Source organism: Dictyostelium purpureum (assembly GCF_000190715.1).
Source record: "Dictyostelium purpureum unplaced genomic scaffold DICPUscaffold_129, whole genome shotgun sequence".
In the NCBI taxonomy this organism is placed as follows: Eukaryota; Evosea; class Eumycetozoa; order Dictyosteliales; family Dictyosteliaceae; genus Dictyostelium; species Dictyostelium purpureum.
In genome coordinates, this window is record NW_003519466.1 from 49326 (window position 1) to 74306 (window position 24981).

Here is a 24981-nt window from a genome sequence, read left to right on the forward strand (position 1 = left end):
AAAAAAAATATTTTTAAAAAAAAATATTTTTTTTATAAAAATAAATTTTTGTTAAAACTCTGGTCATTATAAAAATAGTTTTTTATATTACAAAATAACACAACATATCAATAGAGTGTAATATACTCTAATAAAAAAAAAATTTTTATAAAGTAGTTTTAAAATGGTATTATTGCATTTAAAAAACATTGGGTTTAGTACCATTAATTTTATTAGTGGTGGAAGTCTTAGTAATGGTAAAAATGAAGGTGTGAATAATAACAACAATCATGGAGAATGTAACTGTGAAGAGGGGAAAAAAGAAAATATCAATACAGTTAAACATATGGAAAAGTTTTTTAATCACCATGATTTCTCAGCTTTTTTATCATTTAGTGGCTTTCACCATCACCACCATCACCGTCACAATAAAGAATCACAACAACCAAACACAGCTATAAATAATAAAGATACCCCAATGACTGGATCAACTGATAATAATATTATTGAGGAATCAATTGCATTCGGTAGTGACATTTGCACAAATTTAAATAAAATCGGTGCCACTTTTATATCTAGTTTATTACCTCAACATAAAATTTCATCATCTAGTGACTCCTTACTTTCAAATTTATCAACCTCTCCAACAACACCAGTACAATACAATGATGAATTTTTTGAAAACAATGAATATTTATCAACTATTTTAATTTATTTTATCAGTGATATAATAATTAATCAACCAATAACCTCACTAAAAGTAATAAATAAATCATTTACCAAATCATTTAATATTTCAGAGAAATTATTTCACAAATATTTTAAAAGATCATTAGATTTAACTAAAGTATTTATTAAATTATTTAAATATATTTTTAGCAGGGGATATAAATTTTCTAACTTTTTTTTATAAAATAGTATTACTTATTAGAACTAAATAAAAACAAAGAATACTACTTAAAATTAAATGATATTGACAATAAAGATTTTCAAGGCGATAAATTTTTAATGGAAAAAATTAAACAGTTTAATTTAAATAAAATTAATGAAATCGAAAAGAGAAATTTGGCAAATAAATATTTAAATTATTTAAACACTGTATCAGTAACCATATACAGAGGTCAAAAATTACAAGTTAAAGATTTGTTAACTTCAGACCCATTTGTCAATTTATTTTTTACCAATGAACAAGATGAAAAACCACACCATCATAGAGAATCTCTTATTACAGAAAACTTACTAGATAGCAGCAAACCACACCATCATCATTTTAAAACAACAACTAAAAAGAAGACTCTCGACCCAGAGTGGAATGAAAGTTTTATTTTTTCAAGTAATAAACCAGATCAAAATATATTGGTAGCAACTGTATACGATTTCGATAAAATTAGTAAAGCTGATTTTATGGGTTTCGCTAGTATCCATTTGGATGAGTTATATCCATCATTTACAGAAACTGTAACAAATTACAAACTTCAAGCCAAACCAAAAGGAAAGTTAACAGTATTCAAATCAATTTTAGGTATTGCTCCAAGTAAACAAGAGGCTGCTGCTGATAAAACCGATTATGGTTATCTTAAATTGGGTTTGGTCAATTTAAAGAGGGAAATTTATAAACTCGAAGAAATTTCAATAGAGAATAACAATGTTCCAGGTAAAGAAATTGATCGATTAATGAATATAAATCATGAAAAATGTATGGAATCATTATTTGACTTTTTCATAAACAAACAACAAATATTTACAACTCCCAAAGAAATCAAAAAGTTAATATCCAGTTATGAAAATAGAATTTTATTTTCACCATACTTAAAATTCATTGTGTAAGTATTTAATTTTTCATATTTTTTATATATTTCAATTATTTTTATATTTATTAATTATTATTTTAAATTTAAAAGAATATTAGAAAAACTTTTAGAAATCTTTGAAATTTCGACAATTTTAATGGATGAAATTTTATTAACCATCAAAGAGGTTATGAAAATGTTAGAAATGGATACAGCTCCAATGACCAAACCAATAGAAATCAAATTTAAAGCAATTTTAAAACAAATTAAAAAACTATATAAATCTTTATTATCAAAATACACACAATGCTTTCCAGTTACAATCAATAAAAAAACTAAACAACCAGAGAATTATGGTACAAGTGGTTCTCTATTAGCAATGACAATTGAAACCTTAGAGTCAATTTATCAATATGAACATAAAGATTTTGAACCAAAAATTATAAAGCAAGTTGAAAAGTATATTGAATTTTGTTGGTCAATAGTAAAAGAAGCCTCCTTAGTTAAAATTGAAGATTCAAAAGAGTTTGAAAACATTGTAGCACTATTGGATATTTATGACGCCATGGAATTGCAATTAACTTTAGATATTGAAATTTATTCACAATTTTTCCCATCTAAAATCGATCTCAGCTCCATTTCATTCAAAGGCTACTACAAATTATTAAAAGAATACACAGAATCAGTATTGTCAAGAGAGAATAAAGTTTGCATGGAAACTTTTACATTGTTAAAAAAGATTCAAAAGATTTCAAACACAATTTTAAAACCATACCTCAACAAAGATAATGAAATGAACCTAAATGTAATATTCAAGAAATTCCTTTCCATGTGGTGTGTAGAAATTAAAAAGCAATTTAATTTATGGGTATCTCGTAGTTTAGAAAAAGAGAATTGGGCAGCAGTCGATATTAAAAACAATTTATTACATTCTAACAGTTTAATCGATCTATTTACCATTTTTGAAATCGGTAAAAATCATTTATTAGGTCTAGATTTAAATATCGATCACTATATATTTGATTTTATCGAAATTGTTAATCAGCTTTACAACCAATATTTGGACATTGTAATGAATTCGATTCTTCAAGATATCATTAAAGATAAGTCTGTAAACTCATTTGATGAGATCAACGATCTATTAATAAATAATTTAAACAAATTACTAAGTTATTTAAAGCAACAAAAGGAACAATTAGCAGATGCCTCTGAGGAACATTTGTTGACCAGTAAATCAATAACAAACTCTGCAATCTGTATTAAATTAAACTCCATCGAGTTTTCAAGACAATTATTATTGGATTTTTCAAATGATTTAGAAGACAAGTTACCACATTTAAGAGATGTAATTCAAGAGTCTTTTTCAATTTCATTCCACAACTCTAAAAAGAAATATGATTATATTATTGATTTGGTTATCAATAATATAAATAAATGCATCAAAGTTTTATTAGAAAAAATTTTAGTACCAGCATCCAACAACAACAACAAACAACCAACAACAGCAAATAAAACATTAGAATTAATAGACGAATCAATTTCAAATCAAATGTTAGATTCTTTATTATTGCTTTTAAACAATGAATTGACAATTCTTAGTGGCAATCTATATTACCCAACCTTCAACAAATTCATAAAAGGTGTTTGGGAGTCAATTTGGAAGAGTATCGATAGAATTTTATTCCCAGAATTAAAATTACAAACAGAAAAATACTATTTATTGCACTATAAGAGTTTGGTTGTTGTATCAATTTACCCAGTATTAGAGAATTTCTTTTTTGCAAATGGTGAAGGTGTTCCAGTTGATCAATTAAGAAAACTTTCTCAATATCTTTTCTCGAGCGTTCAAGTTTATTTCACTGAACCAAAGAATATTTATGAAGTTTATAACTATTTAGAAAAGAACAATAATGATAAGTCATTAATTGACTATAACTTTATTTCAAGTAATTGCTTCCAATTAAAACAATTTAATCAATTTAAAGATTGGGATTTAGATTCATCAAAATCAATCGGAGAGTTTCATATTTTATCGTATATCTCATCAAGAAACCAAGATAGCAGCAATGAATTTACAGACAATGAATTAAAATTAAAATTCAAATCAATTATAACAACTATTACCAGTAAATTTAAAAACAGATTTGTTTTAGAAAAATTCCAATTAAAAAACCAGTCCATTTACCAATATAGCTTCACTTGTAAAACACTATTTGGAATACCAACTTTAGCTTATATTATGAATGATTGTATTTGTTGGAGCTCATTCCTCAGTTATAATGAAAAGAAGATAGTTATAAATTACTCTTCAATTAGATCGATTACAAGACAGCAGCACGATATTCAACATGATGATACTTTAATAATCATCTCTACAGACAGTGAAAAACATTATGAAATCTATTCATGCTCAAATAAATTTGATACTTTTAATAGTTTAAAAAATAATTTATTAAAGTTCAATTCAAATGTAAGTAAAAACTAGATAAAATATATTAAATAAATTATAATCTTATTAATAATTTATTCTTATTGTTTTATAGATTCATATTATCGATCATTTTAATGATACCATTGGTGATAATAGTAATTTTATAGTTCAGCCACGTAAAGATTCACTTTTAAACAAGAGTTTAAATCCAAATTCCTTAAATGCTACAATCAGTTGCAACGATCACAGTAATGAACATGTTTCACATGTTTCATATGATGATAATATAAAGTTCCATACACTGTTCCATTTAGACAAAGACAACATAATTTATGAAGTTTATAGTTGTTTTAAACATGGTATCAGTGGACGTATCATTACAACAAGAGATTACTTTTGTTATCATAATAATGTTACAGGTTCAAATCAACACTTTTTATGGTCAGATTTAGTTTCAATTAAAAAAGAATCATTCTTATTTACAAACGGCATCAGAATTATATTTAAAAATGGTCAAAATGTAAATATCTCTGTATATACAATAATTAAAAATAATTTCTTTTACTAACCAGCTTTATTATTATCTATAGAAATTCTTTACAGGTATAAATAATATTGAAATGTTATTAAATGAATTAATAGAATTAAAAGATTTAAACAGTAATGTCAATAGATCTCCTATTCTTCAAAGAAAAAAGAAAAATTAATAAAAATAAAATAAAATAAATAGATTTTTAATTATAACTATATATTAGAGTAACCTGACTTCATCCATAAACATATGATTTTCCCGTTGGTCCACATTCCAGTTTTTATGTCTTATTCAAAATTATATCTTTTTCTTCTTGTAACTTTGTTTAATGGAGGTTTCATGTTTTTCTTTTTATAAACAATGTTATTCCTATGCCATATGTTCCAAATTTTTATGTTGGTCGAAACCGAGAAAGTTTTCATATTAAAAAAAATATTAGGAATAAGAATCAACAAAGATAATAAAGAGATAAACGCTCAATAATAGTTTTATAAAGGTTTTTAATTTATATATTCAAATAGTCTTATTTTACAACATTTTAGGTATGAAGGTTTATATGTCTTATCTTTTAGTATTATATAATAGTTTCCGAAGATTATTACAACTTTAGAAATAAATATAAATAATTACAAATTTTTTTCATCTAAATCTTTAAAAGTTTTTATTATTAATATTTTGGAGATGAAAAAATAAAAAAAACTATGTTTTTAATAATAATGAACATTCTCTATTTAATAAAAAATTAAATATAATCTTTTAAAAAAAAAAATTTGTTGATTGATTTTTCTAATACTGTAATAATAATTAGTCATTAATGAGGATATTCTTCTTTTATTTTTAAAAAAAAAAGTAATTATAAGATTACAAAGTTTACACAGTTTATAAAAATAATTTTTAATATAGATAAAAATAAATTACCTTTTTGGTAAAATTAAAAAATCTATAAGATTTTAGTTTCTTCTTTTATAAATTAATAATTTTTTTTATAAATTTATTGATGTTTTTATTAATAATTATGTAAAATATTTTAAATTTTTTTTATAAATTAATTAAAAAATATTATTTTCAAACTTTGTTTTTCTTTATAAACTTTTTTTTTTTTTTATTATTATAGATTTTTATAAAAATAAATGGCAGATAAATTTCAATTAAGTGAACCATTCAATTATTTTAAGGACAAAGAGTTTTCAAATAATGATTTAATATCATTTTGGGATGAAATTGGAAAAAAATATATAAAATGGTAATTTATTAAATTTTTTTTTGTAAATAACAAAATTTCTTATTTATTGTTTTTTATTATTTTAGGGATAAAATGTATACTAAAGTGTATAGTGGTAATGAAAAAAAGCCACAATGGTATAATGGAGGCTTATTAAATTTATGCAATAATGTTTTGGATAAAAATTTAAAAGAAAATGGAAATAAAATTGCTTTTTATCATGAATGCCCAACCAAAAACTATTCAAATAAAGTTACTTATTTTGAATTATGGGAAAAAGTATGTGTATTTTCAAGAGTATTAAAGAATTTGAATATTAAAAAAGGAGATGTTGTTATGATTATGATGCCAAATCAAATTGAAACCATTGTAGCAATTTTATCTTGTGTAAGAATTGGAGCAATTTATTTTACATCTCCTCCTCATTTAAACTCAAAAATGATTGCAGATAAAATTGAATATATAAAACCAAAATTAATAATTTCTACAAATTATGCAGAAAGTGATTTAGATTACAATTATTTAATACCAGTTTTGAATGATGCAATTCTCATTTCAAATTTAAAAATTGAAAATATAATTATATATGATCGTATCGATTTTATTAATAAAGAGAAACAAGAATCATTTTTAGATAGACCTCAAAATAAAAAATTCAAAGGTATTCAAATTGAAAACTCTTTAGATTGGGACGAAATTTGTAAAAATGTAGAACCATTGGTAGAATATGAGCTTTTAGAATCGTCTAGCCCTGTCTGTATTACATTTTCAAGTGGTACTACTGGAGTATCCAAAGGTTTTATTACTGAAACAGGTTCCTTTATTGCACATTTAGGATATTCATATAAAAATAACTATGCTTTAAGAGAAGATGATATTTTACTTACCACCATTGGTCTTGGATGGGCATTTGGTCAAAACACAATATTTGGTTCATTAAATCATGGTTGTTCACTTGTTCTACATGAAGGTAATATGGGTATGGTTTCATTTGACTATTATAAACTAATTGAAAAATATAAAGTTTCAATGATTTTAGCAACCGCTTTACCTTTTAGATTACTTCAAAACATTGACCCAGAAGCTGAAGTTTCGAAACAATATAACTTATCAAGTTTAAGAGTAATTGTTTTAGGTGGTGAAATATTAGATTCTTCTATTTTAAAATATATTGAAAAAATTGGTGTTAGAGTAATGGATATGTATGGTCAAAGTGAATGTAATATTTTGTTGACTACACCATCTTTACAAATACCTAGCCGTACAAAATCAGCAGGAGTTCCTTCATCTGGACTTAATTTATATATTTTATCATTAGAAGATAAACAACCAATTACAAAACCATTTCAACTTGGTGAGATTGTAGTTAAACTTCCATTAACACCTTTTCATATTCAAGGATTATTATATGATGATGATCGAACATTGTTAAATGAAAAATATTTAAAAAAATATCCTGGGTATTTCAATACTGGTGATTTAGGTTACTTTGATAATGATGGATACTATTATGTTGTATCAAGAGCAGATGATGTTATAAATTCAGGTAATGGTTTAATTTACAATTCATTTTTTGAAGATGCTATACAACACAATGAAAAGGTATTTGATAATGTAGTTGTCCCAGTGACATCAGATGATCCATCAAAACAAGATGCAGTTGCATTTGTTATTTTAAATGATAAATTTAAAAAAGAATATGAAGAAAACCCAAAACAGTTTTTAAATACCCTCAAAAATGAAATCAATAATTCTTTTGTTTTTGATTCTGTAATTACTGCTCAAACAAATGCCTCAATTAAACACGTCGTTGTACTTTTTGATTTTCCCAAATCGACAAGTAACAAAAAAATCAGACACATATTAGCTAAAATCTTTGAAGGTATGTATATTACAATATTATAATTATTTTTTTCCCCTAATTTTAGATATTAATTATATAATTTTTTTAACTATAGAAAAGGAATATTCTATACCCTCATTAATGATGAACACTCATTTATTACCTCAATATGAAAACCAAATAAAATTCTATAAATCCCTCTAAAAATAAAATAAATAAAAAAGAGATATTTGTTCTTTAGTTATACTTTTACAACACCAGTACTATAAACAATATTACTTTTATTATATTATCAGGTCATGGTTTCAAATATATCACATATAATCAATTTTATATAAATGGAAATTGTTATATTAGTAGCATTGCAAAAGATGGTACCTCAACAATAGTTTTTGGCAATGATGATGGTCAGAGTATCAGGGTTACAGATAATTCCACTAATCTTTTCGAATCGATGAAAAATGGGGAATATTTTGAAATCTATACAGTGGTAAGTGATCAAAATCAAATCCTGTTACCTTTATTTATTTAAAAGAAGATCTGGAAATAAACACCATATTATTTCAGAGGAAAGATTGGATATACAAGGTATCTTTTTTCAACTTTTTTATAAAAAAAAATTATTCGTTTTTATACATTTTATAAAATTTACCAATAGATAAAAAATAACAGTACAAACACATCATTATTTGTTTCGTTTCCTCCCTTTTTTTAATATTTATAACCATTAATGGATATAATCTCCCAGGTGATACAAAAACGATAATTTTAGAACTCTAACTATATATATACACAAATTTTTTTTTATTTATACATTTTTTTTATAAATAACTAATGTTATTATTATTTTTGTTGTCATTGCTATCATTGTCATTGTTTTGTTGAGGATTGGTATAGAATGATTCAGCATCAGATGGAGATAATAAATCTTGAATAGATGGTCTTTTAATATCATCTGCATAATAGCTAGTATTATTTATATATATTTGTGTTCGTCCTTGATAGATTTGTGTGGGTTGTTCTTGTTCAAGTTTTTGTTGTTTTTGTTGTTGTGGGGATGGTGTAATATATTGTGGTACTTGAGATTGATCGTTACTAATATCAATGGTTTCAATAGTTGATAATGAGCTGCTTGGTAAACTATTATAATAAGATACCTGTTTGTCAATATATACTGGTTTAATATATCTTAAATATTTAAAATCTCTAAAAATATCTTGGCTGTAAATATTTGGTGGTGAAACATATTCTCTTGACATTGATGTAGATGGAATGGTATTGTTTAATTGAACTGTATTTGAAAAATAGATATCAAGTTGTTTGATCAACTCTGATTTATAACAATAGGTTGGATGAAATGTTAAATTTGTATATGTTTGATTAATTACTGATATATATCTTTCAGTTTCTCTTTTGAACTTTATAATGAAAAAAATTTTATATTAATAAACTATATATAATGAAAAATAAAAAAGATATTATAATAATAAGCTATTCTTACAATTCTTTTGGATCTTAAAAATGAATAAATATGAATAACTACTACAATGATTAAAGCGGGTATTAAGGCAAAACCAGCAAGTGATACTGAAATATTTATAAAAACAATAAAACCAAGAATAACCAAACAAACAATTGAACTGGTAATATAATACAAAAATGGTACTCTAACACCTGATTTGTAAAAGTTAATCTGGTTTATTATTTCACAATAATCATTTGGTGATATGAATGGTTGTATCTGTATTGGAATAGCTGAGCAGAAATCACCACTGATTGGATCTCTTGGTATCATAATTTTATTCCCATGATTATTATAGTTAATAGTAGGGTTATTATTATATCTGTTTTTATTAGCTCCTATAATAGGAATTCCAGTAGAGGTTGTAGATGTAATTGAAGTTGGTGGAGGTGGAGGTGTTGAAATATTATTATGATTATAATAACTATTATTATTATTATTATTATTGTTGTTATTAATTAAATTTTGTTGTTCATCATTATTAAAATATATTGGTTGTTGTTGTTGGTGCTCTTGACCCATTTTGAATAAATACAAAATATAAATTTTAATATAACCAAGTTAAAAAAAAAAAGAGAAATAAAAAATTAAAAAAATTAAAATTTTTTTTTTTAATTTTTATTTTTTATTTTTTTTTATTTTTTTTTATTTTTTTTTATTTTTTTTTTTTTTCTTTTTCCAAATATTTCAAAAAAGATATTTTTTATTATAATGGTGCTAAGAAAATTCACATCCTGGTTAAAGAATGATCGCATGTGAATGAGCAAAATTTAATATAATATTTGGTAATACTTTAATTAAAATTTAACTGTTTGTTACTGAAATTTTTTTTTTTAATAATTAGGAACTGTGTTTTTAATGTAAATTTCAAAAAAAATCAATTTTTAAGAATGCTTCAGAAAAAAATAGGTCCTGTTCAAAAAGATATTAAAATGAAAGCATACCACAGCATGCTCCAATCACAGTAAACAAAATTGGAAAAATAACAAAGAAACATTAGCAATTCCTAATCCAACAACTTCTACCATACCAAAAAAGAAAATTTAAATAGATCTTTGGAAAAAATGAGAAAGATATTGAAATTTTCCTAATCTATCAATAATGCCAATTCCATTTTCTTTACCACTATGCATATTATTTCTAAATTATTTTGTAGGCGCACTGCTTGTTGATTTAGATTACAATAAATAGTAAAACGGGTTGAAACTTTGAACCATTTTTATCAAACCAGTGACCACTTGCTAACCTTTCTTCTAATAGTAAGAGATGGATGGTATTTATTAGTTTTAAAAAAACATTCATGCAAATATATTTGAAAATTGTAGTTGCTTGTGGCAATTTTATACCAAATAAATACTATAGAAATTCAAAACTAAAATTTGATTTTAGTTTTATCAGTGCTCGAGCCAAACGATTTTTATTTCCTCGTTGTTCACTAATAAAATTACCTTTGACATTTTTCTTTTTTTAATTTTTAATTTACTAAACAAGGAAGACATGACAATAATGAACAAATTAACCCGACCAAGAAAATACTTAATTTTAAAAAATAAAAATAAAAATAAAAATAAAAATAAAAATTAAAATAAAAATAAAAATAAAATAAAAAAAAAAATTAAATTAAATCAAAATTAATTTAATTTAAGTTTGAATTTTTATTTTTTTTTAAATTTTTTATTGAACTTTTTTTTTTTTTCTCTTTTTTTAATTTTTTTTTATCAAAAAAAAAAACAAATCATAAATATATACAAATAAATGTAAGTTTAATTTTTTTTTAAAAAATTAAAAATTTAATTCTAATATTTTTTGCATATATTTAAAGATGTCACAAACAACCCCAGAAGAACAAAATTATGATGTTTACTTGATATACCCAAAAGAATCCCAAAATTATTTCATAATCTGGTTTGATGGTGACAAAGTATATTGGAAATTTGTTTCAAGCTATTTAAGTCCCCAAACTACACTTTTTCATAATTGTGGTTCTATTGTTCAATTCGGTAATGATGATGATTTGTATTATATTACAATCTGTATAGATGGTAAAAACACAACAGGAATTAGAATTTTAAAAGAAAAATTCACCTCATTAGATGGTTTCCATGTACACAATCGTTTAACTGAACCAAATATCATTTTACCTTCAAAAATCAAAACCACCTTGTATTTAACCAAAGTTGAAGTTAAAAAAGTTTAAATCAAAAATAAATAATGTATTAAATAAAATAATATAATCTTAATAATTGTATTTGTGTTTTTATATTTTTAATTTTTTTATTATGTGACAATATTATCCACATTCTGCAACTGTTTATTTTTATATATGTTGCGCAATACACCAAGGTTTATATTTATTTTGCACAAATCATCCAATTTTTTTTTTTTTTCAAAATTTATTCGATCTGTTTTAATGAATTCCTCCAAAACTCAAAAAAAAAAAAACTAAAAAAAAAAAAAAAAAAACTTAAAAACTTTTAATTTTAGAATACATTTTGAATTTTATTTTGTTGTTTAATATCTTATTTTTATCACCTACTTCAATAACACAATATCATTTTACAAACACCTGAAAGAAAGCCAATCTGCAATACCTTTCCACTTTTTGGAAAACAATAAACCAATAAGGTTAAAGCTAATAATAATTAAAAAATTTTTCCCTTATTGATAAAAATTAAGGGAAAATTTTTTTATTTTTTTTTTAAAAAATTTAAAATTTAATTTTCTCCAAATTTTTAAAATTACTATTATAATTGATTGATTAAATGACCATTTAAGTTATTATTAATTAAGTGAATTTTGAAGATAGTACATTACAAAAATTAGTTTTTATTTACAAAATTTTTAAGTCTTCCACTCCAAAAAGAATAAACGATAATTTTTAATCACCAGTTTTTATTTACAAAATTTTTAAAAAGTAAAGTTTGATGTCGATAATATTTGGGTTTCTGCATCTGAAGGAGTTAATAATTGTTCAATAGTAGGTCTTGTTGTTGTATTACTTATTAAATCATTTGGATTGATTTGATAGTTATTATTATTATTATTATTATTATTATTATTATTATTATTATTATAATTATTATCAATATCAATATATAAACTATTATTATAACTATTAATATTGTTATTGTTATTTTTATTATTATTTAATGGGGTTGAGCTATTGTAATATATGGTTAAGGATGGTGATATAACTTTAGGATTAATATCATATGTTAAATAATTGAAACCACAGAAAAGCTCTTGACAGTATATACTTGGTGGTGCAACTTGTGAGATAAATGTTGATGTTAATGTTGGTGTTATTAATGTACTATTTCTAAAAGTAATTTGAACTGCTTTAATGGAGTTGAGGAAGCCATTTTTTTGAAAAAAAACTGTAAATGTTAAATTTGCATATAATCTATGAAGAGTTTCGAAATATAAAGAAACTTCTAAATTATACTATTAAAAAAAAAAAAAGATTAGTTTAAAAATTAATTATTGGAATGTAATTAAATATTATTATATACATACTCTATTGTAAACTCTTTTGATATTAAAAATATGAAGAAGTGCCATTAAAGCAATTGTAATTGGGAAAAAAATAACCATAAATGATGAGGAAGATTTAAAAAAAATTATAGAGAAAATTAATAAACCAACTAATATAAAACCAACTCCATGATAATATACTGAAAATGGTGATCCCCTCTTGTAATGGTTTATCTGCTTTACAATCTCCCTGTAATCGTGAGAGCTTATATATGGAAATAGTTCATATGGAAGATTTGAATTAAACTCTTCTGAATCTTTATCTATTTGAATTTGAATTTTTTTATTTATATTATTATGTTGATTATTTAATAAACTTTCTTCAAATTGTCCCATTATTCTTTTTTTATATCTATATTTAAATTTTATTTTATTTTATTTTATTTAATTTATTTATTTATTTATTTATTTATTTATTTATTTATTTATTTATTTATTTATTATTTATATATGTTTTTTTGTTTATAATTATTTATTTATATGTTTATACTTATATCGATCAATGTTTTATAATTTTATTTTAATTTTAAATTTATAATGGTATAAAAACCAAAATTAATTTTTTTTTATTACATTTTTAAGCTATCTCTAATTTTCAAAAATTTTAAATTTTTTTTTAATATTTTTTTTTTACTGGGCAATTCCGAATTTTTAATATTAATATTTATTTTAATTTTAACTTTAATTTAAAATATTTTTAAACTATTAAAAATCATAATGATTATTTCGTCATACCTATTAAATCAAAAATTTTATTAAAATTAATTTTCCTTTTTTTTTAAAATTTATAAGGCAATTTAGAGTTTGCCCAGCCACAAAAAAAAATGAAAATTAGAATTCTCAATAGTATATAGAAAAATTAAAATCAATATAACCATAAAAATATTAATAATGATAATAACAATAAAAAAATAATAGTAACAAATAATAGTATTAAAAAAAAAAAGTTTTTATATAAAATTACATCTTTATTGTTATTATTTTTACATTGACTTTAAAAGGTTAAATATTTTGAAGTTTATTTATGAAACCCAAAAATTTATTATTATATTGGTCTTTATTTAATCTTTTATGATTAACATGAGCTGATTTATCAAAACAAATTGAATCTATTAATTTTTCATTTTTGATATTATTTTTTAATTTATTTATAGTTGAATTTACATGTTCATAGTTTATAATTTCATCATTCTTGCTATATATAAATAAATGATTCCATTTGTTCTTTTTTTTTTTTTTTAAATTAGTATTATAAATTAAATAAAAAATAATAATAATTGTATTAAAAATACATACTTTGGGACTATAAATTATTTTAAAATATTTGAAAAAATCTCTTGATAACATAAAGTTGATTACTGGATAAAGTTTCATTAATAATTGTTTTATAAAATCATTTGGAGCTGCAAGTGACAATGCTTGCTTAACACCAGTAGTATCAGTGGAAGGATTCGAATCTAAAAGTGTACCTTTTATAAATTTATGCAAATGCTTATATTTTTCATCAGTTTCTATGAAATGTAAAGTTCTTGAATAATAAAGTGCACCCCCATTAGATAAAACTAAAATTAATTTATCAGTAATTATAATTCAATTTTTTTTTTTTTTTTTTAAAAAATAATTTATATTTACCATGAAATATTAAACTGTCAATTTTTGGATCATCTTTAACAATTTCATTGATTTTATCTAATATAATTAATGATTTAGGAGTCATGATTGGTGGTATCACTACATCTATTAGTGGATAGTAGTTTGTTAAAGTGTTGTATCCTTGGTTTGCCCAATCTTGAGTATACTTATTTACATCTTTTTCTTTACCTTCTAGCCACCCTAATACTACAACTAAAGATTTTTCATTTTTGTTTAAAATTTGATTGTTTGATTGTTGTTGTGAAACTAATGGTGTAGCTTTAACGAAATTTAATTTGGTTTGGTTTTTAAGTAATTGCTTTAAAAAAATCATATTTTACATTTATTTAAATAAATAGAAAAAAAAAAAAAAAAAATTATTTTAAAAAAAAGGTAATATTTTTTTCGTTATTTCTGATTCTTTTAAAAAAAATTTTTTTTTATTAATTTTTTAATTTTTTTTTTTATTTTTTTTTTTTTTATTTTATTTTATTTCTTTTTTTTATATTCACAAAAGCCCTCTAAAATAAAAAATGAAATTTAGTATTTAAACATTTATATAAATTGGTTTTATTTTATATTAAGTTGAAAAACTTTAGCATATTCACCCACTTCCACGCCCTCAGGATTGATGTTATGAAAAACGTTAATTCAACATTGGATCAGGTTTTTATTTGGGATATTAAACATTCGAAATGATACTGGTTCTTTGACAATAGCCCATAGATTCTCGATTATATTAATATCGGGCACCTGTAGCTTATATGCATTGTAAATTACAATACTCTCATCCCCATTTACATCCACACCAAATGCTTTAACAAACTCCAGGTTCAAATTATGATCAAAAAACCCCATATACCTCTAGAACAACAACTACCACAACCTCAATTGAAAGACCACCATTACAACAACAATTCTCTAGTAACTCAATAATTGAAACCCCAAATTATAATGAGACAAAGATTAAAACAACAATAACAGGTTCAGCAATATCAAACACCAAATAACATTTCTTTAACCCCTTCTGGAGATTTTAATTATAATGATAAATTTGATTTAGCAATTAATACAATCATAAAAATTCAAAAGATTCAATCCCAACAAATGAAGTACTTCAAAAGAATCAAAATGAAATTTTACAAAAACTATTATTCCAACAACAACAACAAAATACAGAATTTGATAGTTTAAAAAACCAACAAGAACAAATTCAAAATATTGTTTCACAATACCACCCACTAAGTCCCTCAAAAGCAAATCTTTTAAATAAAATTCAAGAAAATGAAAACCAATCGACTGGTGGTGCTTCTGATTAATTAATAAAATTTAAGATAGTTTCATAAAAAAAACTTTTTTATATTATTATATATTATATAAAATTTATTTATTTTATTCTCTTTCTGTTTTTTGATTACATTTATAATACATTTTCCATTCTCAAAGAATCGTTAAATTCAAGATTTTGTATGATTTTCTTTACAAAGTATAAAAGAGTAGACAAACAATAATCATTTTTTCTTCAATAAATAAAAAATATTACTAAATTATATCTTGAAGAGCTATTTTTAATAAAAAGGAAAACTGTAAAAAATAAACATATTATTTATAAAAAAAAAAATTTTATTATATTTTAAATTAAAAAAAATTTAAAAAAAAAAATTTCTATTTTCTATTTCACCCGCATCATTTTTATAAGTTGTATTTTAATACAACAATATATTTTTACAAAACAAATAATAATAAACCAAAAAAGAATAGAAAATAGAACTATTTAGTGATTTAAAAACCATTGTTAAAAATAATTATTATATAAATTAGAACATATGAAGAAGTAGAACTGTTCAATAAATCCCAATGCATAATCAAAAGGAACTATCAATGTAATTATTTAGATATGGAAATAAGAGATAATAAAATGGAAAAGATATATTCACAAAATCTTTTTTAATAAATAAAAAATAAACAAATGTAGAACATTTATTTATAATTATATTAACTCTTTTATTTATTTATCTATAAAATCTAAAATTTCATTTTTTCTCATGTATTATAGTTTATTTTTGTAAATATATAATTTTTTATTTTTATTTAATGATTTATAGTTTTGTAGAGAATTATTATTTGTGTATTAAAGCCTGAAAGTGTAGTATAAATACCCCATTAGTTTTGAACATATAAAATTGGTCACCTCACGCCTATAAGTGCGCTTTTATACAAAAGTTTGGCGATTAGTATTAAAGAGTTTGACCGTTTTGTATTAATTGCTAGCCACAACATCCAAGCTCTTAGCATTTAGTTTGCACTAAGGTTAACACGACTTTTATTAATTTATTTTTAGAAAAATTTTTTAGTAATTTAATTTTGATTATTTAATTTTAGTTGTTAAATTTTTGTTGAATAATTTTTGTTATTTAATTTTTATTTGTAATTCATCGATAAAGTTCTGTAGCTTTCCAGGTGTATCGGTATTTTCACTCTAAATAAAGAGTTTGACCGAGAGGGCAGCTTAAATAAAAAGTGTAGTATAACTGCCCCCCCGTCCGACCATATATATACTGTTATGATATCGCTATGACCCTAGACTTATTAAGAGTCACTAACTGCTGTTTACTAACTACTGTTTAGTAACTACCAATTCCAGTATTTTCAACTAACTTAAGAATTAGCTTCTAGAACCAATCTCATTCAGTATAAATACCTCAAGTCCTCAGTCTAAAACTTCAGAGGTTTTTTATTCTATATTATTCTATAAACTACAAATTTCATTACACATATAATATTTGTTTATTTGTGTTTATTTGTTATACTTATTTTACATATATATACTTAATCATTTGTAAGCTGTATAGAGCTTCATTACAAAATATTCAATAATGACTCTTTAGCTTTTTTTTTTGCTTTTTAAAAATATATTGGAATGTTTATTCTGTAATGAAAAGGTATATGATTATGACTAAGTTACACAACTAAAATACTTAACGAAAATATAATAAACTCTAAAATAAACACTTATGGAGACGCAATAAAATATATTAACACAAACTAAATAATAAACACTAAAACACTTAAATTACTTAAAAACACTTAAAACAATTATGAGAACACTGAAATATACTTTATTTATTATTTATCTTTATTACTTGTTTAAACATATATATATATAACTAACTAAAATAAACTAACTAAGAAACTCTAAAGTTTTAGACTGAGGACCTGATGTATTTATACTGAATGAGATTAGTTCTAGAAGCTAATTCTTAAGTAGTTGAAATACTGGCATTGGTAGTTATTATTAAAAAGCAGTTACAAAATACTGGAATTTGGCAGTTATTAAAAAGCAGTTATAAAATACATTTTTACTTAAAGATATAGACTGTCGATTCATTACAATTCCATTTTATTATAATGACTCTTTAGCATAGTGGTTATTGTACTCGTCTCCAATGTGAGAAAACAGCAGAAAGCGGGGGGTCGGGCGTTCAACTCGCCCAAGGGTCAATCTTTTAGAAGAATATATCTTCCTTGTGATTTTATCTTCCTGGTTAATTGTTTAAAAGTTTGCAATTGTGTAATGTATTCATATGCATTTTAGAATTAAATGAATATTACAGTTATAATTATATCTCAACTAAATAATATATTTATATTTTCCATTATTATAAATAATTTATTATTTAAAATTAAAAATAAAATAAAAATAAAAAATTGAAAAATTTAAATTTTATTTTTTAGTTTTCAGTTTTCGATTTTAGTTTTCACAAACTAATAATTGTATATTAATTTGATTATTAGAATTATTTAATATTTATCTGTAATAAAAAAAAAACAATTTTTTTAATAATAATGAACATTCCCCTTTTTTTAAAAAAATCTTATTTTAAATTTAAAAAAAAATTTTGTTGGTTGATTTTTCAAATACTGTAATAATAATTAGTCATTAATGAGGATATTCCTCTTTTAATTTTAAAAAAAAAGTAACTTTCTTTTTTAAATAAAAGATTTTTTTTTTACAAATTTAACACAGTTTTTTTATCTGTAAAAATATTTTTTTTAATAATAGAGATAGATAAAAATAAATTACCTTTTTGATAAAATTAAAAAATCTATAAGATTATAGTATCTTCTTTATAAAAATTAATAATTTTAGGTAAATTTTTTTTTATAATTTATTAATGTTTTTATTAATTAATTCTGTAATAATTCAATAAAATATTTTTTTTTATAAATTAATTAAAAAATATTTTTTACAAACTTAGTTTTTCTTCCTATAAACTTTTTTTTTTTTTAATATTATTTTAGTTTTTTATAAAAATAAATGGCAGATAAATTTCAACTAAGTGAACCATTCAATTATTTTATGGACAAAGAGTTTTCAAATAATGATTTAATATCATTTTGGGATGAAATTGGAAAAAAATATATAAAATGGTAATATATTAAATTTTTTTTTGAAAAAAATAAAATTTTTAATTTATTGTTTTTTATTATTTTAGGGATAAAATGTATACTAAGGTGTATAGTGGAAATGAAAAAAAGCCACAATGGTATAATGGAGGCTTATTAAATTTATGCAATAATGTTTTGGATAAAAATTTAAAAGAAAATGGAAATAAAATTGCTTTTTATCATGAATGCCCATCCAAAAACTATTCAAATAAAGTTATTTATTTCGAATTATGGGAAAAAGTATGTGTATTTTCAAGAGTATTAAAGAATTTGAATATAAAAAAAGGAGATGTTGTTATGATTTTGATGCCAAATCAAATTGAAACCATTGTAGCAATTTTATCTTGTGTAAGAATTGGAGCAATTTTTTGTACATGTCCTCTTATTTTAAACTCAAAAATGATTGCAGATAAAATTGAATATATAAAACCAAAATTAATAATTTCTACAAATTATGCAGTAAGTGGTTCAGATTACAATTATTTAATACCAGTTTTGAATGATGCAATTCTCATTTCAAATTTAAAAATTGAAAATATAATTATATATGATCGTATCGATTTTATTAATAAAGAAAAACAAGAATCATTTTTAGATAGACCTCAAAATTATAAATTCAAAGGTATTCAAATTGAAAACGCTTTAGATTGGGATGAAATTTGTAAAAATGTAGAACCATTGGTAGAATATGAACTTTTAGAATCATCTAGCCCTGTTTGTATTACATTTTCAAGTGGTACCACTGGAGTATCCAAAGGTTTTATTACTGAAACAGGTTCCTTTATTGCACATTTAGGATATTCATATAAAAATAACTATGGTTTTAGAGAAGATGATATTTTACTTACCACCATTGGTCTTGGATGGGCATTTGGTCAAAATTTAATATTTAGTTCTTTAAATCATGGTTGTTCACTTGTTTTATATGAAGGTAATATGGGTATGGTTTCATTTGACTATTATAAACTAATTGAAAAATATAAAGTTTCAATGATTTTATCTACCGCTTTACCTTTTAGATTACTTCAAAACAATGACCCAGAAGCTGAAGTTTCGAAACAATATAACTTATCAAGTTTAAGAGTAATTGTTTTAGGTGGTGAAATATTAGATTCTTCTATTTTAAAATATATTGAAAAAATTGGTGTTAAAGTAATGGATATGTATGGTCAAAGTGAATGTAATAATTTATTAACTACACCATCTTTACAACTACCCACCCGTCCAAAATCAGCAGGTGTTCCTTCATCTGGACTTAATTTATATATTTTATCATTAGAAGATAAACAACCAATTACAAAACCATTTCAATTTGGTGAGTTTGTAGTTAAACTGCCATTAACACCTTTTCATATTCAAGGATTATTATATGATGATGAAGATCGAACATTGTTAAATGAAAAATATTTAAAAAAATATCCAGGGTATTTCAATACTGGTGATTTAGGTTACTTTGATAATGATGGATACTATTATGTTGTATCAAGAGCAGATGATGTTATAAATTCAGGTAATGGTTTAATTTACAATTCATTTTTTGAAGATGCTATACAACACAGTGAAAAGGTATTTGATAATGTTGTTGTCCCAGTGACATCAGATGATCCATCAAAACAAGATGCAGTTGCATTTATTATTTTAAATGATAAATTTAAAAATGAATATGATGAAAACCCAAAACAGTTTTTAAATACCCTCAAAAATGAAATCAATAATTCTTTTGTTTTCGATTCTGTAATTACTGCTGAGATCAATGTCTCAATTAAACACCTCGTTGTACTCTTTGATATTCCCAAATCGACAAGTAACAAGAAAATAAGATCTATATTAGCTAAAATGTTTGAAGGTATGTATATTACAATATTTATAATTATTTTTCCCCCAATTTTAAAAATTAATTATTTTAATTTTTTATAAAAAAACAGAAAAGGAATATGCTATACCTTCATCAATGATAAACATTCATTTATTACCTCAATATGAAAACCAAATAAAATTCTATAAATCACTCTAAAATAAAAAAATGTAAAAAAAGATATTTAAAAAAATAATTTCTGTTACTATAAATGGTCAAATAACTATTTATTTTGTTTATTTTTTAATGTTTTTAATAATCAGTTTTTATATCTTAATAATAAACCATAATTTTAAATCACACCTATAGCTTCATTTGTTTTTATTTCGATGTGCCAAAAAGAAAAAAACACATTATTATTAAATGGAGATTCTCCAAAAATAAAAAAATCAAATTGTTGGTTCAAATACTGAAATAATAATTAGTCATTAATGAGGATATTCCTCTTTAATTAAAAAAAATGTAATTTTGTTTTTTATAATTTAAACAAATTGTATTTAAAAATATTTTTTAAAAATAAAGAAAGATAAAAATAAATTTCCTTTTTAATCTTCAAGATAATTGTTTTTCTTAATAAAAATTAATAATTTTGGGGTAACTTTTTTTAGATTTATTGATATTTTTATTAATTAATTCTGTAATAATTATTAAATTTTTTAATAAAATTTTATTTACAATTTTAGTTTTTCTTTAAAAACTTTTTTTTTTTTAATAATTTCATTTATTATAAAAACAAATGGCAGATAAATTTCAATTAAGCGAACCATTCAATTATTTTATGGACAAAGAGTTTTCAAATAATGATTTAATATCATTTTGGGATGAAATTGGAAAAAAATATATAAAATGGTATTTTAAATTGAATTATTTTTTTGTAAAAAATAAAATTTCTAATTTATTGTTTTTTATAATTTAAGGGATAAAATGTATACTAAGGTGTATAGTGGAAATGAAAAAAAGCCACAATGGTATAATGGAGGCTTAGTAAATTTATGCAATAATGTTTTGGATAAAAATTTAAAAGAAAATGGAAATAAAATTGCTTTTTATCATGATTGCCCATCCAAAAACTATTCAAATAAAGTTACTTATTTTGAATTATGGGAAAAAGTATGTGTATTTTCAAGAGTATTAAAGAATTTGAATATAAAAAAAGGAGATGTTGTTATGATTTTGATGCCAAATCAAATTGAAACCATTGTAGCAATGTTATCTTGTGTAAGAATTGGAGCAATTTATTGTACATGTCCTCTTATTTTAAACTCAAAAATGATTGCAGATAAAATTGAATATATAAAACCAAAATTAATAATTTCTACAAATTATGCAGTAAGTGGTTCAGATTACAATTATTTAATACCAGTTTTAAATGATGCAATTCTCTTATCAAATTTAAAAATTGAAAATATAATTATATATGATCGTATCGATTTTATTAATAAAGAAAAACAAGAATCATTTTTAGATAGACCTCAAAATAAAAAATTCAAAGGTATTCAAATTGAAAACGCTTTAGATTGGGATGAAATTTGTAAAAATGTAGAACCATTGGTAGAATATGAACTTTTAGAATCATCTAGCCCTGTTTGTATTACATTTTCAAGTGGTACCACTGGAGTATCCAAAGGTTTTATTACTGAAACAGGCTCCTTTATTGCACATTTAGGATATTCATATAAAAATAACTATGGTTTTAGAGAAGATGATATTTTACTTACCACCATTGGTCTTGGATGGGCATTTGGTCAAAACACAATATTTGGTTCTTTAATACATGGTTGCTCACTTGTTTTATATGAAGGTAATATGGGTATGGTTTCATTTGACTATTATAAACTAATTGAAAAATATAAAGTCTCAATGATTTTATCTACATCTTTACCTTTTAGATTACTTCAAAACATTGACCCAGAAGCTGAAGTTTCGAAACAATATAACTTATCAAGTTTAAGAGTAATTGTTTTAGGTGGTGAAATATTAGACTCATCAATTTTAAAATATATTGAAAAAATTGGTGTTAGGGTAATTGATATATATGGTCAAAGTGAGTGTATTATTTTGTTAACCACACCATCTTTACAACTACCTAGCCGTCCAAAATCAGCAGGTGTTCCTACATCTGGACTTAATTTATATATTTTATCATTAGAAGATAAACAACCAATTACAAAACCATTTCAATTTGGTGAGATTGTAGTTAAACTGCCATTAACACCTTTTCATATTCAAGAATTATTATATGATGATGAAGATCGAACATTGTTAAATGAAAAATATTTAAAAAAATATCCAGGGTATTTCAATACTGGTGATTTAGGTTACTTTGATAATGATGGATACTATTATGTTGTATCAAGAGCAGATGATGTTATAAACTCAGGTAATGGTTTAATTTACAATTCATTTTTTGAAGATGCTATACAACACAATGAAAAGGTATTTGATAATGTTGTTGTCCCAGTGACATCAGATGATCCATCAAAACAAGATGCAGTTGCATTTATTATTTTAAATGATAAATTTAAAAATGAATATGATGAAAACCCAAAACAGTTTTTAAATACCCTCAAAAATGAAATCAATAATTCAATAGTTTTTGATTCCGTAATTACTGTTGAAAAGAATGCTTCAATTAAACACGTCGTTGTACTTTTTGATATTCCCAAATCAGTTAGTAACAAAAAAATCAGACCTTTATTAGCTAAAATGTTTGAAGGTATGTATATTATAATATTTATAATTATTTTTCCCCCAATTTTAAAAATTAATTATTTTAATTTTTTATAAAAAAACAGAAAAGGAATATGCTATACCTTCATCAATGATGAACACTCATTTATTACCTCAATATGAAAACCAAATAAAATTCTATAAATCACTCTAAAATAAATAAAAAATAAAAAATTGGATATTAAAAAAAAATTTCTGTTGCTATAAATGGTCAAATAACTATTTATATAGTTTATTATTTATTTTATGCAAACCAAATTATTTATTTTATATCTAAAAAATAAATCAAAATATAAAAGTAATTTCTTGATACACATATTTTTTTAAAAAAAAAAAAAAATAGTTTTTTAGATAAGAAAATTAATTTTTTTTTTTCAATTTTAAAATCTAAAATAGAAAAAACTAGTATTTTTTTCTTTTTTTTTTACTATTAATAAGTATGAAAGAAGATTGAATTTTTAAATTTTTTTTTTAATATTAAATTTTTTTTTAAATGAGATTCACAATTTTTTATGTTTATAAGGTGTAGCGTGGTGTTACCAAAAAAAATTAATATATATTTAGAATAATCAATGTGACCATTTAAATTTCCACAATGCTGAACATTAGTTTTTAATTTGAGGTTTAAATAAAATAAAAGAGTGCAAAAACTTTTTAAAAAGGAATTATTAAATTAAAAATAAAATAAAAAAAAAATAACTTAAAAAAGTTTTTTTAAAATTAATTTTTTCTCTGTTTTTTTTAAAAAAAGTAAAAATAGGTGCGAAGTGGGGGGTTTGGGTATAACTATTTTTTTTATTTATTTTTTTAAGCATGCTATGACTAAATAGAATCCCTATTTTAAATCACCAACACGTATAGCTTCAAAAGTTATTATTTAGATGTACAAAAAAGAAAAAACATTATTTTTAATAATAATGAACATTCTCCTTGTAATTATAGATTAAAGATCTTTTTTTAAAAAAAAAACATATTGTTGTGATTTTTCAAATACTGTTATAATAATTAGTCACTAATGAGAAAATATTGCTCTTTCTATTTTAAAAAAATAACTTTGTGATAAAATTAAAAAATCTAAAAGATTTTAGTTTTTTCTTAATAAAAATTAATAATTTTGGGGTAATTTTTTTTTAAATTTATTGATGTTTTTATTAATTAATTCTGTAATAATTATGTATTATATTTTTTTAAATTAATTATAAAATATTTTACAAACTTAGTTTTTCTTTATAAACTTTTTTTTTTAATATTATTTTTATTTATAATAAAAATAAATGGCATATAAATATCAATTAAGCAAACCATTCAACTATTTTAAGGACAAAGAGTTTTCAAATAATGATTTAATATCATTTTGGGATGAAATTGGAAAAAAATATATAAAATGGTATTTTAAATTGAATTATTTTTTTGTAAAAAATAAAATTTCTAATTTTTTTTTTTTTATAATTCAGGGATAAAA

At 22.4% G+C, this 24981-nt stretch overlaps 9 protein-coding genes across 9 annotated transcripts; 6 read left to right on the forward strand and 3 right to left on the reverse strand.

Moving 5' to 3' along the window:
* Positions 1-163: 163 nt before the first annotated feature.
* On the forward strand, positions 164-4907 carry DICPUDRAFT_33829 (uncharacterized protein; the record flags this gene model as incomplete). Its single annotated transcript, XM_003288250.1, has 6 exons — positions 164-401; positions 450-826; positions 898-1802; positions 1881-4239; positions 4313-4720; positions 4791-4907. 6 exons carry the CDS (start codon positions 164-166, stop codon positions 4905-4907), a joined length of 4404 nt encoding a protein of 1467 aa, XP_003288298.1.
* Positions 4908-5862: 955 nt separating this feature from the next.
* DICPUDRAFT_33826 (uncharacterized protein) lies at positions 5863-8001 on the forward strand (the record flags this gene model as incomplete). Its single annotated transcript, XM_003288251.1, has 3 exons — positions 5863-5975; positions 6041-7836; positions 7913-8001. The coding sequence occupies 3 exons, from the start codon at positions 5863-5865 to the stop codon at positions 7999-8001; spliced, it is 1998 nt and encodes a 665-aa protein (XP_003288299.1).
* Positions 8002-8618: 617 nt separating this feature from the next.
* Positions 8619-9841, reverse strand: DICPUDRAFT_79115 (uncharacterized protein; the record flags this gene model as incomplete). Its single annotated transcript, XM_003288267.1, has 2 exons — positions 8619-9215; positions 9299-9841. The coding sequence occupies 2 exons, from the start codon at positions 9839-9841 to the stop codon at positions 8619-8621; spliced, it is 1140 nt and encodes a 379-aa protein (XP_003288315.1).
* A 1300-nt stretch (positions 9842-11141) lies between these two features.
* On the forward strand, positions 11142-11516 carry DICPUDRAFT_152534 (uncharacterized protein; the record flags this gene model as incomplete). Its single annotated transcript, XM_003288252.1, has 1 exon — positions 11142-11516. The coding sequence occupies one exon, from the start codon at positions 11142-11144 to the stop codon at positions 11514-11516; it is 375 nt and encodes a 124-aa protein (XP_003288300.1).
* Positions 11517-12226: 710 nt separating this feature from the next.
* Positions 12227-13189, reverse strand: DICPUDRAFT_79117 (uncharacterized protein; the record flags this gene model as incomplete). The annotated part of the gene is made up of 2 exons (XM_003288268.1): positions 12227-12763; positions 12836-13189. 2 exons carry the CDS (start codon positions 13187-13189, stop codon positions 12227-12229), a joined length of 891 nt encoding a protein of 296 aa, XP_003288316.1.
* Positions 13190-13855: 666 nt separating this feature from the next.
* DICPUDRAFT_33844 (uncharacterized protein) lies at positions 13856-14819 on the reverse strand (the record flags this gene model as incomplete). Its single annotated transcript, XM_003288269.1, has 3 exons — positions 13856-14077; positions 14150-14415; positions 14486-14819. The coding sequence occupies 3 exons, from the start codon at positions 14817-14819 to the stop codon at positions 13856-13858; spliced, it is 822 nt and encodes a 273-aa protein (XP_003288317.1).
* Positions 14820-15018: 199 nt separating this feature from the next.
* DICPUDRAFT_152537 (uncharacterized protein) lies at positions 15019-15804 on the forward strand (the record flags this gene model as incomplete). The annotated part of the gene is made up of 3 exons (XM_003288253.1): positions 15019-15028; positions 15317-15469; positions 15578-15804. The coding sequence occupies 3 exons, from the start codon at positions 15019-15021 to the stop codon at positions 15802-15804; spliced, it is 390 nt and encodes a 129-aa protein (XP_003288301.1).
* A 2999-nt stretch (positions 15805-18803) lies between these two features.
* Positions 18804-20948, forward strand: DICPUDRAFT_79120 (uncharacterized protein; the record flags this gene model as incomplete). The annotated part of the gene is made up of 3 exons (XM_003288254.1): positions 18804-18916; positions 18982-20780; positions 20860-20948. The coding sequence occupies 3 exons, from the start codon at positions 18804-18806 to the stop codon at positions 20946-20948; spliced, it is 2001 nt and encodes a 666-aa protein (XP_003288302.1).
* A 577-nt stretch (positions 20949-21525) lies between these two features.
* On the forward strand, positions 21526-23702 carry DICPUDRAFT_55328 (uncharacterized protein; the record flags this gene model as incomplete). The annotated part of the gene is made up of 3 exons (XM_003288255.1): positions 21526-21638; positions 21707-23505; positions 23585-23702. The coding sequence occupies 3 exons, from the start codon at positions 21526-21528 to the stop codon at positions 23671-23673; spliced, it is 2001 nt and encodes a 666-aa protein (XP_003288303.1). The 3' UTR covers positions 23674-23702.
* Positions 23703-24981: the final 1279 nt, after the last annotated feature.